We start from the raw sequence: 18,336 nt of genomic DNA on the forward strand, positions 1-18,336 counted from the left end.
GCCAGCAGGAAAGTGCGGACAATCATACCAGCATATGGGGGTTTTGTGTGACTTCGAGATGCGTTCAAGCACAGCTGCCGTGGCTGGCGTGCTTCACGAAAAAGAAAAAGAATAGAGTACTGCGTGTAGTATTGCCAGCTACGCTACTCAGTAAGACTGTGTTTCTCGCAATTTCTATCGCAAGACAAATGAGCGAGAAGTCGTGTCTTCTTCTACTTCTGTCGTGAGCGTATATGTGGTGTTTTCACGTGTGCCTGGAACAAATTTCCGTCTCTACACACCTCGCATCGCATTTTCTCGGCACACCTCTAGGCCTCCTGCATTTCTCTGAATAGTGACCCCGAGCAGGCTGACCGCACTTCACCCTAATAATAACAGTGATGACAATGATGATTTTCATTGGTGCAAAAGAACGGTCACAAGGGCCTTATTAACGCCCCGTCGAATAATGCCGCAGAAATGCAGAATACCTGCGATAAGCATAATGCGATAAGCGATAAGCATAATGCGAATCAGAAAAATGCGATAAGCATTTTTCTGATAGCTCGCAATGTGTTTCCTGATGCATTGCGAATAAGAGGGGGGTGGGGGTGGATCGACTGTCCAAGGCAGGACTATAGTCACTATACAGGGTGTTTCTTTTTAGCTGCAACAAATTTTCATAAAGGGGGAGTTTCGTTAGGACGCTTTTACTTTTTGTCATTTGATCAGTCGACTGTGCTGCTACTAGGAAACCGTATTTTTTCTCAATCAAGGGACTAATTAACATATATTTTAATCAACTTCTTAATGATTGACTTCAGGGAGCACATTGCAATTGCGATATTAAAGCCTGATCTCCACATGATGCGCTCGAACCACTGATGAAGCACAAAAGTAATCACAGCGCGCGCTACAGACCTAAGTATTTTACTTCCGTCGTCTGCTGTGCACAGCAAGTAATCTGCAAAGGAGCGACAGTGACGTTGGTATCTCCGCCCTCACTTAACGTCACAGAAAGACTTCACACACAAACCCTTTTCGTATGTTTCACGATCTTTGTTTTCTTGTTTTATTTTTTGCTTGCAAGGAGCTTTGTGCATCACCGCTACATATCAGCGCTTATCGCACCGGGGAACGGTGAGAGCCGTGCACAAGCAGAATGAGAGGAGTGATACAGCGAGCGACCCCGAACACATGAAGGAAGAAAAGAAAGCGAAAAAGAAATACAAAACAAAGATCGTGAAACGTACCGCGATAAAAAGGTAGATGGGTAGAAATCCAGAACAGTCTTCTGTTCGAAATATCGGCGGCTTCTGTCCTGAGGCAACTCCCTTCCGCGATAAAAAGGGTTCCCTACGCCGCGTATGACGTTTTTCTGTGGCACTGAGATATCAACGTCGCTGACGTTCTTTTGTTGGCCACTTTCGGTTTACAATATGCGACAGGGGTCAAATACTTAGGTCCGTAGCGCGCGCTGTGATTACTTTTGTGCTTCATCAGTGCCTCGAGCACATCATGTGGACATCAGTCTGTAATATCGCAATCGCAATGTGCTCCCTAAAGTAAATAATTACAAAGTTGATTAAAATATATCTGTTAATTAGTACCCTAATTGAGAAAAAATACGGTTTCCTAGTAGCAGCCTCGTCGGGTAATCCAATGACAAGAGTAAAAGCCTCCTACCGCAACTTCCCTGTTTATGAAAATTGTTGCAGATAAAAAAAAAAACACCCTGCATAGGCTACATGTCACTACGACTGTAGGCAGGACCTCCCCTCCACCCGAAAAGGCAGAAAATCGGTCATCTGTTGAGCGCGCGTACGATGCTACCGCGGTGCCTTCAAGGTCATTGACTCCGCGTTGCCAAATGGGAAAGAGTTCCACCGATGACCAACTGACGATGTATTTATCTCTGTCAGCGATGACGACAATATGCTGTAATCGTCGTTGTTGACGACTATTGAGGTTTTTTATTCCGTGTTAACGCCGTGAATGGACGTTTTTCACATACTCGTCGTACTCTAGCGGCACTCCAACGAACCAACAAATCCACAAATCCACGTGGATAACACAAAGGACCAAAACCAGTCCGGAGTGGGGCCGACAAGGTCGCGCCATTGGTGCGGTCTCCCCACTGGTCCCCACTTCTGTCGTCCTCATAGTGCGCCATCTAGTGCCCATAGTGCGCCATCCTCTCCAGCGCCTCAAGGTCATACGCATGCGCACAGGCCATTGTGAAAAAGGTCCGTTAACTGTGACTGTGAGCAGCGTACAGATGGAGAGAGGACAGCAGGAAGGAGTGGGGGACAGGGGATTAGCATGCGTCCTGGGCCGACTTCAGGGGAAACTGTGCCGACATTTGTCTGGAAAGCATTCGGGAAAACCCAGGGGAAACCTCAGACAGCACAGCCGGTGGTAGGATTTGAACCCACCACCCCCAGTCTTCAGCGCGACCTTGGCTACCACGAGCGAGGGGGATGCGGTAACCCGCTCAGCCATGCCACTCGTCTATTTGAGCTTCATGTGTTTCGTTTCAGGCCGGTGTTTATCGTGTACGTCATTTATGAGTATATAGTGGACTTTAGGCAGAAATCGAATTGATTCAGTGGAAACGTCACTTGAGGATTTCATAGTGAATGGAATTTATACGACGAGGGGAGTCTAGTCCTGTAGATCACATAAACAAAATACAGAAATCGACACTGAAGATTTTTGTTTAAGTTTAATTTGTACAAGCTTTCATGTGGAGGTCCACGCTTCCCACCCAATGGAATTTGGGGAGAAATGTGGTCCAGCCCAAATTGGTCGGAGGTAAGTTTGGGGGGGGGGGGTAACCTGGCGCAATCGGGCTTCCCCGAAAAAGTCACTCCCTGTGTATATATGTTGTAAAGGCCTAGAGTAAAGACAAAAATCTGCCTAACAAGGACAGCAAAGTGAACTGATAAGGCCTCAGGATGAGAGCTGCCGCTATTTCAAATAGACTGTTCTTCTTCTTGGCAAGAGAAGTCTCTATTCTTCCTGAGGCTTTCCCCTTAACAGAGGTTCTTACTGGGCTTACAAGCTGTCCAAAGATAGAAATCGAAGATCTCAAGCTAGTGCTGTTTGTCATACACAACTGCTTGCAGGCTGCCCGATGTGCGAACCCCAGTCCGTCCACGCCACCTGGTTGGAACGCCCTCCGGAACTGCCACTCTGAACAGGCCTCCAAACGCCGCACCCGCCGCCATCCCATCCAAGCCTGGGGGTCATTTTCCCCCAACTTGTCATTCCCTCCTGGTGGGGCCCGACGCGGAGGCCCTCCCCCAAATGGCCCCATGGGGGACCCGCGCAAGTGTTCCCTGAACAAGCTGCGCGGGGATACCCTGTGGTCCCTGAGCTACAGCTTGCCCGGCAGTGTACCCGGTCTGCAGCCGGCCCACGGTGGCAGCACCAACCTGCTCAGTGGCAGCTGGGTCTTCTACGGGGGACTGGGACAGGGCACACCCACATCATTGCTTAATCCGCAGAAGGCGGTGCTCACAGTTGATGCTGCTACTACACAGGTTTGTGGAGAGAGAATACTGTTTGATTCAGTGCATGGTTCGGTTGTCTGACTTTTGCAGCAACGTATCTCAATTCTTTAATTCTGGACCTATTTTGCACGGTTGATATTTAAATTTTCATATTTTATCACCCCATCCTGGCGCTCACCTCATTTTGCTTTGCACCCCAATGATTAACCCATTTGAGTGCCTGAAGAGCTTAGTATCAATTGATTTCCAGTTTGAATAAGGTACCTCTGTCTATATAGTAACACAAATTGTTTGACATGATGAGCACGGGTGACTGAAATTCAGTGATTTGTGTCTGGTAATATGAACCTATGCAAGAGATGGCTTGACACCTCCAAAGATGCTCGCGCCTCCAACGATACTCACACTGCATGCCTTTTTGTCAGTTGCCTTTCTTTAATCGAAATTTGCAGCCGAGTGTTGTTAGGCTAATGTGTGCATGTCTGTCCATTGTGTTCCTTTGGCCACAAATACTACTGTGCCATATCCAACATCCATTGTACAATGGCTGTTTCTCTTCTAGATCCTGACAGGCAACAAAGCAGCTTGCTCTCTGCTAAAAGTGATGAGCACTCAGCTGAGCAGTAAGCAACTGTGCAACTTTCTAGTCATGAAAAAAGGGCAGTATGCCCTCACCGAGCCCGATGTCACCGCCTCGGGGGAAGTTGTGGTCATCGCTGGCAAAGTGGTACATATATTTACCTCTCCTTTTACCCCACGTGTAACATATGTAATCACATTTGATATCTAACTTCTACCATAAATGACTTGATCAGATTTTATCATTGTACCTGGCGCATTATGACCTCTAATGTTATTGCGTCAAAAAACATCCAACATCATCTACCGTAGATGGACCTCGTCGATAACGACGGTGAGGTGGTTCCAGTATCCGTGTGGATGAGGCGGCTGGGACCGGACTCTGAACCTCGCTGCTTGGTCGTGATGGAGCCAGTACAAAGGACTACAGCTACTGTTGTGTTTGATGCGGATAAAGTGAGTCAAATTCAGTTAAGTTGAGAAGGAAAAAAATTTGGCACTCATTACGAGAGCCGGATGAAGTGAGCTTAAGTTATGTTCAGGCTGTCCCACTTTACACTTGCGCTTCTCCTTTGTGCAATATGTATGTATATGTAGGGAGCAACTTCTTCAGGTTAAATGCCTTGCTCAGATTCGGAGGGGGTGGGGGAATCTGTTGCTATTTTTAGATCTGTAATTCAGGGAGAAATTGGCCTGAAATTTTGAATGCAAGGGCCATCTTTAAGACTATCTTTTTCTTCCTGGGTTGTAGGTATTATTTAAGTCTTTACTTTTTAAAGAAATCCGAAACCGGCAATGGCAAACTGTACGCCGCTCCTTCCTCAGGGGGAGCACGCACAATAAACTTGGGCTAACGTTATCTTAAGCTAAACTACAATCAGTCTGGGTTGGTATTGCAGCACTGGCGTGAAGTAGGCTTCAGTTTTGTAAGGTAGGCTTCACCTCATGCGGTGAAGCGTCAGGTGAAGCACACTTTCGGGAGGTGTAGTTCATAAATCATATTCCGCGAATATTCGGAAAACCGAATATTGGGTATTCGATTCGCAAATCAAATACTTCAAATGATAAATTTGATAAATATTGATAAAAGTGATAAATTGATAAAGTGAAATATTGATAAAGTGATAAAAAAAGTGATATATTCCCCTACTTGTGCTCTCGTGTGTACTGTTCAACCATCTTTGTTCAGGTTATCACGTTTTCTGTTTGCCTCGACGTAGTGCCCAGGGTTAATTATAGTGCTTGTTGCGATATAATACCTTTTTAGGGCAAAATCACTGCTGCCGACAAAAGTCTGGCTCTCCTGTGTGGTTATTCAAGCGGCTCAGATTTGGAAGGAATGAGCATCACAGAGCTGATTCCTGCGCTTCAGTTACCTACAAACGACGGAGTCCTGAAGGTAAATTAAAAGAGCCTTTAAAAAAAGTCGAAAATTACTTGTCTGGACTAACTGCTAACGTTAATCATGAACTCGTTGCACCTTCCAGACCGTTCGAAAACAGCAGGCAACGGGACGCACACGTGACGGAGGCAGTTTCCCCCTGAGCATCCTCATTGAACCGCTCTCTGATGCTCCAATCACGCCCAGTGAAGCTCCCTCTGCACCATGCAGCGAAACCCCTCGTTTGTACAGAGGCACGGTGTGGGTATTCGCAAACATCAGCGGGATGATCACCATTTTGCCAGACGGCACCGTTCATTCGTGCAACTCAAACTTCTCTCTCATGATGTTTGGTTACACTCAGTCACAACTACAGGGAAAGGTAAGGGATGTGTTGCAACAACAAACATATCTCCGCAGTGGTGTAGGAGGGGGGGCAAGGGGACAGGTGATTATTACAGGATTTGCATGCCCCCTGTGCTTACATAATCTTGTCGCAGTCTAGGGGTTCTTCGGCAGACCGCTCTCCTAGCACGTCAAAACTAACAGACGGTCAATCGCGAAATTGCTTTGAGTTACACTGGTCGAGCTCGAATTACTTTTCTATAAAATGAACGCCTTTGGTGAAAGTAGTTTTAGGTTGTCATAACTGTAATTAAGCCACTTGGAATGTGCCCTATTTTATCAATCTGTGTCAATCTGTGTCTGTGAACATTGTTTCGTCGTTCGTTAGAATGTTGCGAAAAAGCTCCGCTCTCATTGAAGAACTTTTAGTGTAAGGTGAGATTATCAAACTGAAGCAGTGGGAGGTTGCTGGTAATAACTTGGAAAGAGTCTACTATTACTTAGGTGTAACAAGCATTTGATGCTTGTCACACCTTTCACTAAAATAGAAGTTTAGGAGAGTTCGATCAACTGGTGGCCGGGTTTCGTTCCTTGAAAGGTAACAAAGTAGTGAAGATATACTTCAATTTGGTAACTGTAGCTACAACTAGTTACATTTTGAGAACAGTAAAGCAGTAACTCTAACTATGTTACTATTTTCACAAGCTTGCTGAAACTAATTAGTTGCTTGAGCACACACTGGACGTTCTTCAGTGCCTTGGACATAAAGTGCAGCATTGCGCACAATCATCATTTTTGCCAATTTGTGGTTTTCATAACATTTGTTTAATGTGCAGAGCATCACAGCATTAATTCCGTCATTCTACGATGACTTCGAGTTCCTGGACACGGATTCTGTTCCATTGCCCCTACTGGATGACGATGAAGAGGACTCCCGTGCGTACATAGCTGCGGATGATCGTGCGGGGTCTGATTCTGTTGAGCTATGCAGGTACTATTCAGCGTTCTGCATTCTACAGCAGCAGTCAATTTCAAACTACAGACTGACTGTCATAACTAAGGCCCCTGGTTTTCTGCTGCGACAAATTCAAAATTCTGCAGCACCAACTTGTAAATTCCGCGATTTTCCGCAGCAAGCAGTCAACGGTTGCTTGAAATGAGAAACACTTTATTTTCTTGGACAATGTGGGAACAAAAATTTTATATAATTACAGATTGGAAGCACTGTTGTTGCTCAGCACTACATACATGATATCGTGTGTTCTCCTCTTACAAAGACAATGCACCTGCAATCATTTTATACCTGCTGAAAGATCTTTCAGCATCTACAGAATACATGCCCTGTGGGCTGTAGGCATTATTTAAGTCTTTAAAGGTAAACTCTTAAACATCAAATCAAAATCCCTCCCTTCAACCACTAAACTGCACACGGGAGGGACGCCACACCTTCCTCAGGCGAAATATGCACAATAGACTTGGGCTAACGTTATCTTAAGCTAAACTACAATCTGTCTGTGCTGGTCCTGCAGCATGGGCAGTTTCGTAAAGCAAGCTTCACCTAATACAAGGAAGCTTCAGGTGAAGCCCACTTTCGGGATGTGTCGTTCGTATTCGGCGAATAGTCGGATATTCGTAAATCTGAATATTGGGTACTTGATTCGCGAATGAAATAAGGATTCCGGAATCGCGAAAAACCCGGTGCCCTAGTCATAACAACCAAACAGTTACAACTATAACTCCTTACAAAATGATACCAAAAACCTCCAAAAATTAAATATTGACACTACCAAGTATACAACTTGGACACAATAGATGCATCGGGACACACAGCACAAGGTCCAGTGGATGAAACTGTTCCCAATTCTCTGCCTTAGTAAAGCACAAGTTTGGACGTTTTAAATATGCGTTTCATTTCTCTTTAATGCTATTAACTTCTGGAACACTCCAGTCTGTCACTAATATTGAACATGTATTGTACTCTCAAGAGCTAGCTGTATCAAATCCACATCCATCAATGATTATTCATACTTTAACGAAAATCCACAAGATATTCTACGGACATCTGCAGATCATGTTGGGTGTTACTGTGAGCTGCTATCGGCAGGGCATGTCGTTGGTTCTAACCAGATTACAGCTGCGTTAAATATTACTAGGGATCTGCCTTTTTGGAGTTTTCAACCTGCAAAAGATGGGGGTGCTTATCGCAGTTTTCAATTTAAAAAAAATCAGTTGGTGGATTTCTGGGAGTTTATCGGAGAAATGAACAGCAAGTAACGGCACAAAATAAAAAGTGTAGAGTACTCAATAACGTCACCACAAGTGACTTTGAGCACTATTTTGGTTCATTCGGCCCGCTTGAAGCACGGTTCAAACACCCATTTACAGTGAGCTATAAGACATGCAAGCACACCAGCACAAGTTGGTATCTGTAAGACATCCTTCTCTGTTAATCAAGCTTGTAGCTTAGAGAAAGCGCATTGTACGTTACTGCTAGAGGCCAGAAACCCCAGTAGACTGAGGATTTCCTGCGGAAGGATAGGCCGATCCGCTTCATGAGAAGCCCACTAGAGTGACATGGGTAGAAACCAGGTACTTGTAGTATACTACTGCAAATTCTTCCTGCAGTTACGTCAGCTCAGCATGGTGTCTCACAAGTCACAACTAAGTGATATATGTCTTCGTAGAGTTCGAAGCGAGGAGGAAGTTCTTGCTTAACATTTAAATTAAGTACCTCGATCTTATGCCAAGTACCATTTTCGTCAAACTGCGTATTCAGTATGCCACCATTCTCGTGCCGAATAAATTTGTTGTTTTTCGGATTTATCCGAATATGTTTAAAAATAGTGTTTATTGGTGTTTGTCAGATGATACCGAGAACGAGAAATCTGCAGTGATGGCAAATAACTACTTCGCAATGGTGTAGTTTGACTACTTAACTACTACTACTACTACTAACGTACTAATAACTACTTAACGTTGTCCATCAACACCAATCCCTTGTTGTGTTCTTGGACACTTAAAAATGAATCGTAAAGCAATGATAAAATTTGGCTCAAGCCATTGCTACGATCGTCAAATACAAAGCTTGCGGCAGGATTCTTCCTGTGCCTACGCGATAAACAAAGTTTCAGAATTATTTCACAGCAAATGAGGCTTCACTAGACAAGCATTAAAAGTGAAGATTTAGTACACATGCAAGGCACAATTGCTCAGCACCTCCGTTCTCATCAAACAAGTAACTCATGGTCAAAAGCACAATTTGCGCAGTACAGCTTGCGGCAAAATCTGAAGTAGTTGGCGCCTTCAGTAACCTAACTACTGTAGTTAACTACTTGAAAATAGTAGTTGCCACTACATTTCTGCAAGTAGTTGATAACTACTTTTAACTACAATCAGGTAGTTAACTACTGGCCATCACTGGAAATCGGAACCCCAAATATAACCATTATGGACCAGTGTTTGACAACAGTACGTCAAAATGAGATGGGTGCAACGTTACTCCTTTCAGGCCATTGAATCCTACAGGAAAGGGTTGCCGTGTGCAGAAAGTCTCCCACATGTCGTCGACGTCCTTAGAAGAAATGGAGCGCTGCTTACAGGGTCTCGCCCTTAGCACCTCGGTAACGTCTGTAAAACCTCACGTGGGAACGTCGGGGTCGTTTCAGCGGTCCACTTCTGCCGCGGACCCCCTTGCACCTCTGCTAGGTCCCTCTGGCGAGTGCTCAGGAGAGGGCCGCCTAAGTGACGTTAACGGCAATGTAGACCAAACCTGTACAGAAGGCAGAGGTAGCGATAGACCTCGATGTAGCATGAAGGTTGGTAACATTTTGACTTTTTTGACTTTTGGTAAGGGTGACCGATTATGAGTTACATTTCCAGTCTTCCATAAGTGCGGATCACATTGAAATAAGACTTGGTGAGGGCGATGTGTTTGCCCCTGGTGCAGAATCTGCAAAGCGTAGCCCATTACGACAACGTAAGCGATCGGCAGAGGCGAGCTGCTCTTCTGGCCTTCAGTTGAAGGACCTTGCTGAAGAGGAGGAAGATGATGACAATGGACTTATCATTCCTTCAGGTCTGTAGGGTTGCAAGAGTTTGTCTTCTCTCTGGATTGACTGTCGCACATTTTTTTTTAGAACCAGCAAAGTTGTCGACGTCCGAAAGCTTCCATTCCACGTCGACCGTCACGTCCAGCACTGTTCACAGTACGGAAGAAAATACGCAAGAAGCTGTCACCGGGGAAAAGGGAACGGACGACACAACTGCGGAGTGTGCACTAAAGCCGGATCTGAGGACTTTCCGAAGCACTGACTCTCTCTTGAGCATTTCTGAAGGGTCTTATTCTGGCCTTGGGAGGCACAAAGATGGCACAGATATTGGTAAGTGACGCTGTGTGTGCGCCAGTAAGTGACAGAACCCGTAACCAGTTGCGATGTTTTTCTGTAGCAATTCTTTACCAAGTTCGCCGAGTGGAGCTGGAAGAAGGATCCAGCATTTACTGCCTGTGGGTGTCACGAGACATGGAACTGTACAGCGGTCCACATTACCCTGCACCGGCTTCTCCGCTCCGCTCACTAACACTGGGTTCGAGTGCTACTTCGTACCTTGAGTCCTCACACCCAACTACGGATATTGTGAGCACAGCTCGTTTTATTTGGAAAGTGATATCGTGCTGGTGGGAAAAGAGAATCCGAGTGGCGTTGCATGCTTTGGGTGTCTCATACGGTTTGGACATGCTGCATATTTGTGTATTAAGAGTGTATGACTTCTGTGGGGCAATTGTATTTCAGAAATTCAAATAGCGTAACACTTGGGTGCTAGGATCTAAGAGTTTGGCATGAAATCAGGTACGGCTTATGCACTCTAATAGTGTTTTGGTCAACATCGTACTGAGCAGCACCTATGGTCTCATCCTATAAATGGGAATCAATTTAGGAGTAGGTATTCTTAGACATGTTTTACCCAGGAATGTTGGAACCTCATATAGAGGGTGTTTCAATTTTGCATGACAAGAAGACTAATAGAAAGAGCACACTACGGAAAAAATATGGGATCGAGATTTATCCGTAGGGCATTTTTGCCATGTACTGCAAGAAATTTTGACATTGTAATTAAAATAAATTTAATTAGCCCAACATTTTTTGGTACCATAAACAGAAAGCTTATGTTGGATTTACCCCACTGTACTACAAAATACATTCCTACTACAGTCGTAATACATAGCTAAAAAAAGTTGCGAAAACTATTGTTTCCAGACAGGCAAATTCTCTGCCACCCTCAGTTCCCAGTCAAAAAGCAAGGCGAAGAGGGCAAGGGGGACACAGACCTTCCCCTTCTGATTTCTTTTCAATACTTCTGCTGCTAATGGCAGCAAGGTTAGAAAGCCACAGTTGTGTGAAAAAAACTGAGAGGGAAACAGGAATAGGGTAGGTCAGCGTCTTGTTCCGCCGCTTCTTGCATTAATTTGACAGAGAACTTAGCATGTCTGATAATTTGTGCATCTTGAAGCAACTGTTTTTGCATTTTTTTCTTCTGCTATTATCATTGTAGTAGGAAGTGTGCATTACGGTGGAATGGGGTAAATATGACGTGCCTTGTTCGTTCAATTCAAGAAATTAAATTTATTTCAGTTAAAATTTGAAAAAAGTACTTGCAGTATGTGGCAAAAGTTCCCTACAGATAAATGTTGTTGTTTGCATATTTTTTTGCACTGTGCTTTCCTATTAAAAAATTGTTGGCATGCAGAAACATTCTTTATGTGTGTGGTATACAGCCATGTCTCACTTATCCAGACATCTGTTGCTACCTTCTATCGTCCAGATAGCGAATCTACAGATAAGTGAATAAAGTACAGGGAATGAAAGTGAGATCAGTCTCACTTGCCTAATGTGGTTCCATAAACCTTGGGCTCGTTTCAATGAGCCCAGGGCTTCATCGCTGATAACAACATCGAGAGTTATTGTGCCATACCTAGCAAAAAGCACTTCCTCGAGAACCTAGGAATATGCGCTTGTATCACTTATTCTTAAGGGCCTGGTTTTTCTGCTGCTGTAAATCTCGAATTCTGCAGCAGAGAATCCGAAATTGTGCAGTTTTCAGAGGCAAGTGCTTGCACGTCAAAGCTGACTGAGATGTACGAAGACAAAATCTTTATTAGGTTGCATGACATAGAAGTAAACTGCCTGGAAATCCAGAATACAGTTGTAGCTAAGCATCACATGGTACTGTATGCACTCTTGTGTCCCTAAGTGGGAACGTCTAGTCACCGCATGGCTTGCCATGAGGAACGCGCTAGACAGGATATCCCCGATGGGAGCAAAACAGAAGTAGGAAAGACAGGGTGGCTGTTAGCTCAACCTAGTTTTAACCATTTTTCCATCTTGTGTTGCCAGTGTTTGTTTGTTTTCCCTCTTTGCTACGTGATGTGGGAAAGGGCGTTATGAGCCGTGGGTACGTCCATCTCCGGCACCAAAGCTGTGTTCCTTTGTCAACATTTGTAGTTCCGTGGAATTCGATATAAAACCCCCGATTCCGTGGTACATCCTAAATCAACGCGCATTATTGCGGATTCGCGGAAAATTCGGGGCCTTACGTGTGATCCTAAAGGGTCGCAGGAAAGCCATCTCTCCTTTTTCTGCAGAGTGTCATAAATCGTAGACTTGCCAACATCAATGACTAGTGCTGCTTGTGCCGAGGCCTGCAGACCGCAAATGCTTTCTGATAGCTCGGACGCTATCAGGCTAGGACTCCTAACCACCTAGCCTAGCTAGTTTGACACACCGACCCTTTGTGCTCCCTGGATATCTGACACCTCTTTCATATCTCGGGAGTCATATCTGCTGTCTGTTGGCACAAGTCTGTAGTGGCTAGCCTCAGTTCTACCAGTAACTGAGCACTGAACACTTTGAAAACTTGTCTTCAGTACCTTACATCCGGATACAGGTAGCGCATTCTAGATAACTGAATAAAAAAAAACTAATGGTGTGCAAATTCGTTCCCGGTAACGTAGAGCAGGTAATGTGGCTTCTTGTTGACTGAGTTACGGAAAAGTGAGACATGACTGTAATTTGTTATACAAGGTCCTGTAAAAGTCTACCCGTGCAGGCATGCCATGCTCGGCAATGTACGGTCGCCTACATATCGAGCTCTGAAGCAGATTCAATCCTGGTAAGTTCGAAGGAGATTAAACATTGTAGTGCAAAGTTATAATTCAAAACGTACGAATCCCGTATTCAAAACAATCAAAATAGCAGTGTGGCGAAGAGCAGTTGAGACGCTGCTTCTCACGCACAACACTGAAGCAGCTGTCATTTTGGATCAGCTTGCCGAGATCCCAGGGACTTGAGTGTTGTGTATCACGACACTGCCTAGGGAGCAGAGTTTCAACAGTTCATGTTGGCCTTTGCAAAACCTCCATTATGCGCTATGACTCCCAGTCACTATGATATTCATCAAGATTGAATCTTCAGTGCTTTATTCAATGATTCACCTGCATTGAGTAAGCGCCGAGCATGACATGCCGGCACGGGTAGGCTTTTATATGGGAACGCCCTGTACAAAGTCTGAAATCTTTTCTGTCCGAAAGAGCGACTTGGAAAACTTCAAGTCACCGAAACCAGGAGACGAGTCCGTTGAACCCCAAGAGTCTGAGTACACAAGTGGTGTCTACTCCGATCACTACACAACGCTACAGCAGATCGGAAAAGGTGCCTACGGCTGTGTCAAGATGGCATACAGGAACACTGATCATTTACTGGTGATAACAAAGTTCATACGCAAGTCCAAAGTCTATGAAGAGGGCTGGGTGAATGACCGTCTGATAGGTCGTGTGGTTCCGATGGAAGTGAGCCTCCTGACAACCTTCTCTCACCCCAACATTGTGCACGTGTTGGACGTGTTTGAGAATGCAGGCTACTTCCAAATGGTGATGGAGAAACACGGCTCCGGGATGGACCTTTTTGAGTTTATCGACCGGTCACCTCAGCTGGACGAACCACTGGCTTCTTACATATTTCGCCAGGTGAGTCTTCATTTCTGTGTGACTGAAGTATGTTCTGGCAAGCTTGAATTTTGTTCCTTTCTCGTATCGGGTTTAAGAAGCTCAGAAAATATTTGAAGTGCTAAAAATTGAAGTGAAAGATGTATCCCTCGATACAGATTTTGGACTTCGACATCTTCGACACAAGTGTGTCTGGTTGGATAAAAACAATAATAGTAACTGAGATATACTGAGCTCTCCAACCAAGGTACAGGAAGAGGATACCCGACGTTTCGGATTCGGCTCCTTCCTCAACTGTGACTGCCCTGAGGAAGGAGCTGAACTGGATCTGAAATTTCTGGTGGTCCCTTCCTGCACCTTGGTTTTAAATTTTTGTTACTACTAAAGGTTTTGGTCTTGGGATAAATTTGAATTGATAGGAAGCAGTCTTCGGTAGTAACTAAGTTACAAGTAACTTATAACTAGAGCCAGAAGTTTTAGGGTTTTTACCAGATTCTTCCCCGAATTGAAGGTTGCCTCTCTAGGGTGAAACCCGATTTTTACCTGGCAAATTTCCCTCACTGCGATGTCTGTAGGAATGCACTAGCTTACTTGTTTGGCAGCAAATGCAGTTACATCACTATTTGTACCAAACCACTACAGTTAGTTTGAGTAACAGAGCCCGACTTCTCCCTGTATTTAGCATACTGGAAGTTAGTTACTGGAATTTAGTGCACCTTTATTTACCCGATTTTTACCCCCCTCCCCCCCACACAAAAACAAACAAACAAACAAAAAAAAAACGTTCCCGAAAACTTCAGGCTCTACTTAAAACTAACTAGTTACCACCTTTGGCTAAAGTAACTGTAACATGTAATTAAGTTACTTAGGCACTGCAATATTTTACACGCGTCAGTCCTCTAGCAAAATTTTGTTGACGCTTCAAATTCCTTCCACCAAGTTGGAATTCCACAGATTGTCATCTCATATGCAGCCAAAATGGCCATGGACTAACTCTCATATGTCATTACACTGGCCCATAGGAAATCCTCTGTTTATAACACGATATTACAGTAGAGTCTCAATAGGACAATTTTTTAGTTCACTTCAACTTTTATCAAAATTTAATTGTAAGTTAACTAAGTTACTTCAATTTGGTAACTATAGCTGTAACTGGTTACATTCCAAAAAGAGTAACTGTAATTCAGTTACTATTTTCGTAGGGTACCTAACTGTAAAATGTTACTTTTTGGTGTCCAGTGTTTTTCACTGTAGCACGTGCTCTCCCTTCCGCGTAAACTCCACGGTGTACACCTCCAAGCAAGACCTCCTGAGCCAGGCACATCCATTGCATACGTCCTGTTTTGTCGACAATAATGCAAATGCGCAGATTTTATTTTCAACATAACTTGGACGCAGCTTTAAATGCTGCAAGTCATTTCTGTTACCATTATAGTTACCTGCTCTATTGTCCTGCAGGTTGTCAGTGCATTGACATACCTTCATAGCCTTCGCATCCTGCATAGAGACGTGAAAGATGAAAACATCATCCTCGATGAACGCTTCAAAGTGAAGCTGATAGACTTTGGCTCAGCAGCATTTATGGCCCCTGACAAGGTGTTCACGACTTTCTGTGGCACCATGGAATACTGTAGCCCCGAGGTTGGTACCTCCATAGTTTCCCAGTTGCTGTTCGAGTTCTTGGCAGTGCTGACAGAAATCCGTGGTCTCGCAGGTACTTCAAGGCGACAAGTACACTGGACCTGAGCTTGAAATGTGGGCCCTAGGTGTCACTTTGTACACGTTAATCTTTGGGGAGAATCCTTTCTTTGACGTGGAGGAGACAATCAGCGGTGTCCTGAAGCCACCTTGTGGTGTTTCCACAGGTGAGTTGATGTAGATAATGTACCGACAGATGGCCACTTGGTTACCAGTCATGTACAAGAGAAGCCTGTACATATAGGGACTGTAGAGATTTTCTAAAGCGTGTGAAGCGAAATTACAGGTGGAGTAGCTCGTAATACAAAAACGATGTCTTTTTCTGTCAGTCTTTCATCCATGCATTTCTATTTATCTGCTATCCTAGTCAAATATGGCACTTGCTCATATACGCGTAACGTGTGATACAGCTCTGTGGGAACTCATCTCATGGCTGCTACATCGTGACCCAAAGAAACGTTGCACTCTGCCAGAAGCAGAAAGACACGAGTGGACGACCCAACCTGTCTGTCCCGAAAGCTACAGGTTTGAAGATGTCGTCCATGCCAGTAAGTTGATCTCCCTTTCTTTTATTCGTATGCCACGTTTACTCGATCTGGTACACTCGTCAAACAGGACTTCACCGCATAGCACACTGTTAGCCAACCACCATACCGAATTATTTTGTTCTGCCCCCTGATTGGTTAAAAATGGTAGGCGTCTGCCAATAAAACAGCATAAATGCAGCCGAGCTGGTGGAGGAACTCCATGCTGTAAAGAAGCCTGAGAACAGGCGGCAAAAGAAAGAACAGACGACACAGAAGGATGCCTTTTTTGTGACACTTATGCAGTTATGTTAATTGTCACAAAAAGGCATACACCTTGCACTTTCCACGAATCAGGAGTGTTAAACCTATTGTTCTGGACAATGATTGGCCTTTGCCGTGCTGTGTGGTGAAGCTCTGTTCTAAGAGTGTAGGTTCACGAAAGGTTTGACATAACTGCTAACGTGTCCTGCACCTATGCAGAAGATGAAAACTGAGACAATTGTCCTTGCATTTTCCAGCACCTGAAGAGATCCATCCCTCCAAACATTTTCACCAGGACAGCTCAATCTACTTGAGCAGCAGCCTGTACGACCTCAATCGCCGAGGTCGCAGCCTCAGCTGTGGAAGCTCCCAAGCCCACTTGACTGCTTCAACAGACAAGCAGCGTAACTCATCCGAACTTGCCTACGATTCGGAGGACATTTCCGAAGAACTGGACAGCTGCTCTTAAACTCTCCTGCCATGTGATCTTCCATACCGTTTTCTCAGACAGCGCTCTTTGACCTCATTGGTGAATTTATGGTGCATTTTTTTTAAGGAAAGAGTGGAACTGGAAAAGCCAATTTTTAGATGATATATGACGAAAAACAAATTTGTTCTTAATGCAGGACTTTGTCAATGACAAACTAAATACAATTTTTCTTTCAGTAAAGAAAAGGCAGGCATTTTAGAATCTCTTATGTATCTCTGAGCACAGTACGTAGCGGGACACGCACAGAAAAATTCTTGCAAATTCTATAAATTAGGCTGACAGTGTGGCTAACTTGAGGAACAGAAGCCAATGCTATTGTGTGCGCTTGAATGTAAGGGCATCTGCTTTCTCACAACTCAGATTTGTATTTGGGAATTCGTAAATGGGTATCCATCAGGAATGTGCCCAGTGCTCGATAGTATACTAAATACAGAGATTATTTCCATTCGCATCAGCCACTCAAGATTATTTCCATTCAAGTCAGCATCATGCATTTGAATTTGCTGTTTTTATTCAATTTTATGAGATGCATCCACAAATGCTGGTGAGGTCAAAGGCCATGAGCAGTGCAACTTGCAAATATTTTTCTCCCTGTATCTCAGGTTGATGAGGTATTTTACCAACGAAGCCATAAATTTAGCTTTCAGCATTCTATTTTTTATCAGATACAATAACAATCCCACTATCTCATGTGATATTGTGCTTCAGCGGGATAGCCGGTGTACATATCTTGCCGTGAAAGGACCTTGCGGCTAGGTATGGTGTTTATATCTTCACGTGTAGTGGATGCGTTACCCTTCTAAGTCAAGACTTCTGAGTGAAGCTATTTGAAGATGAAATGTACATAGCGTGACTGCGTGAAAATAAAATTTTTAGTGAATCCAGATAAGGCTATTATTGAAGCATGTATGCGAGAACAAAAGCGTATTTTGATATTTTAGTTTTGGTGCAGTTGACAAATCTACAGCAATGTAACAGGTCTGTGCATGAGGAGGGAGAAGCAATGTTGCATAAAACCCTATCACACTGATGAACAACAATGCCTAAACTAAAAGTCCTAGCATGAATGCATGGAGAAAGGAAGTGAAACCTCACTCTCTCCTGCAACCAGAGAATGTCGATAAAACGTGCACCGGCTTGCAATGCCACCTGTGGTATGGACCGGAAAGCTGGCTGCCACACAGCCTTCCAAGAGCAGCTTTCCAGAAGCTTGCAGTGAAGCTTGTGAAAGTGCAACACAAGAGGGCATGGCTGCACAGAGTCATCTGTCATGTGCTGCCAGCAACAGCCTTTGGCCCTCATTCTTAAATTGACATTTTCTTGTTCACCTGTGCTTGCTTCCTACCCTTCTGCAGGGTTGCTCCAACTGTAGTTACTCTGAGTGACTGTAGCCATGGATACAAACTGTTACCAGCCATACACAGGCTTTCGGCTGCTGTGAATGGCAAAATCAGACAAATATACGTCCCTGTAGAGAATGAGGGAGAAGGATTGAGCCAGAGGGATTTAGTATGCCTGTGGTTGTAGCATTGCCAGAGTTTTAACCGTAACGTTTAGCGAAC

The 18,336-nt window shown here is 44.3% G+C and overlaps 1 protein-coding gene across 3 annotated transcripts in view; it reads left to right on the forward strand.

The window, feature by feature from the left end:
* LOC135394142 (PAS domain-containing serine/threonine-protein kinase-like) overlaps nucleotides 1–17,464 on the forward strand; it is a 225,496-nt gene extending 208,032 nt beyond the window's left edge. For all 3 annotated transcript variants that reach the window (XM_064624685.1, XM_064624683.1, XM_064624684.1), the window contains 15 exons: nucleotides 3,108–3,524; nucleotides 4,057–4,221; nucleotides 4,386–4,529; nucleotides 5,341–5,472; nucleotides 5,561–5,836; nucleotides 6,636–6,790; nucleotides 9,308–9,614; nucleotides 9,679–9,874; nucleotides 9,936–10,178; nucleotides 10,246–10,433; nucleotides 13,385–13,819; nucleotides 15,257–15,439; nucleotides 15,513–15,663; nucleotides 15,907–16,044; nucleotides 16,542–17,464. In XM_064624685.1, the coding sequence (XP_064480755.1) occupies nucleotides 3,108–3,524; nucleotides 4,057–4,221; nucleotides 4,386–4,529; nucleotides 5,341–5,472; nucleotides 5,561–5,836; nucleotides 6,636–6,790; nucleotides 9,308–9,614; nucleotides 9,679–9,874; nucleotides 9,936–10,178; nucleotides 10,246–10,433; nucleotides 13,385–13,819; nucleotides 15,257–15,439; nucleotides 15,513–15,663; nucleotides 15,907–16,044; nucleotides 16,542–16,753 (3,342 nt within the window). In that variant the 3' untranslated portion in view covers nucleotides 16,754–17,464. The remainder of the gene's footprint in view (nucleotides 1–3,107; nucleotides 3,525–4,056; nucleotides 4,222–4,385; nucleotides 4,530–5,340; nucleotides 5,473–5,560; nucleotides 5,837–6,635; nucleotides 6,791–9,307; nucleotides 9,615–9,678; nucleotides 9,875–9,935; nucleotides 10,179–10,245; nucleotides 10,434–13,384; nucleotides 13,820–15,256; nucleotides 15,440–15,512; nucleotides 15,664–15,906; nucleotides 16,045–16,541) is intronic.
* The last annotated feature ends 872 nt before the right edge of the window (nucleotides 17,465–18,336 follow it).

This window comes from Ornithodoros turicata, chromosome 5, assembly GCF_037126465.1.
Source record: "Ornithodoros turicata isolate Travis chromosome 5, ASM3712646v1, whole genome shotgun sequence".
Taxonomy (NCBI): Eukaryota; Metazoa; Arthropoda; class Arachnida; order Ixodida; family Argasidae; genus Ornithodoros; species Ornithodoros turicata.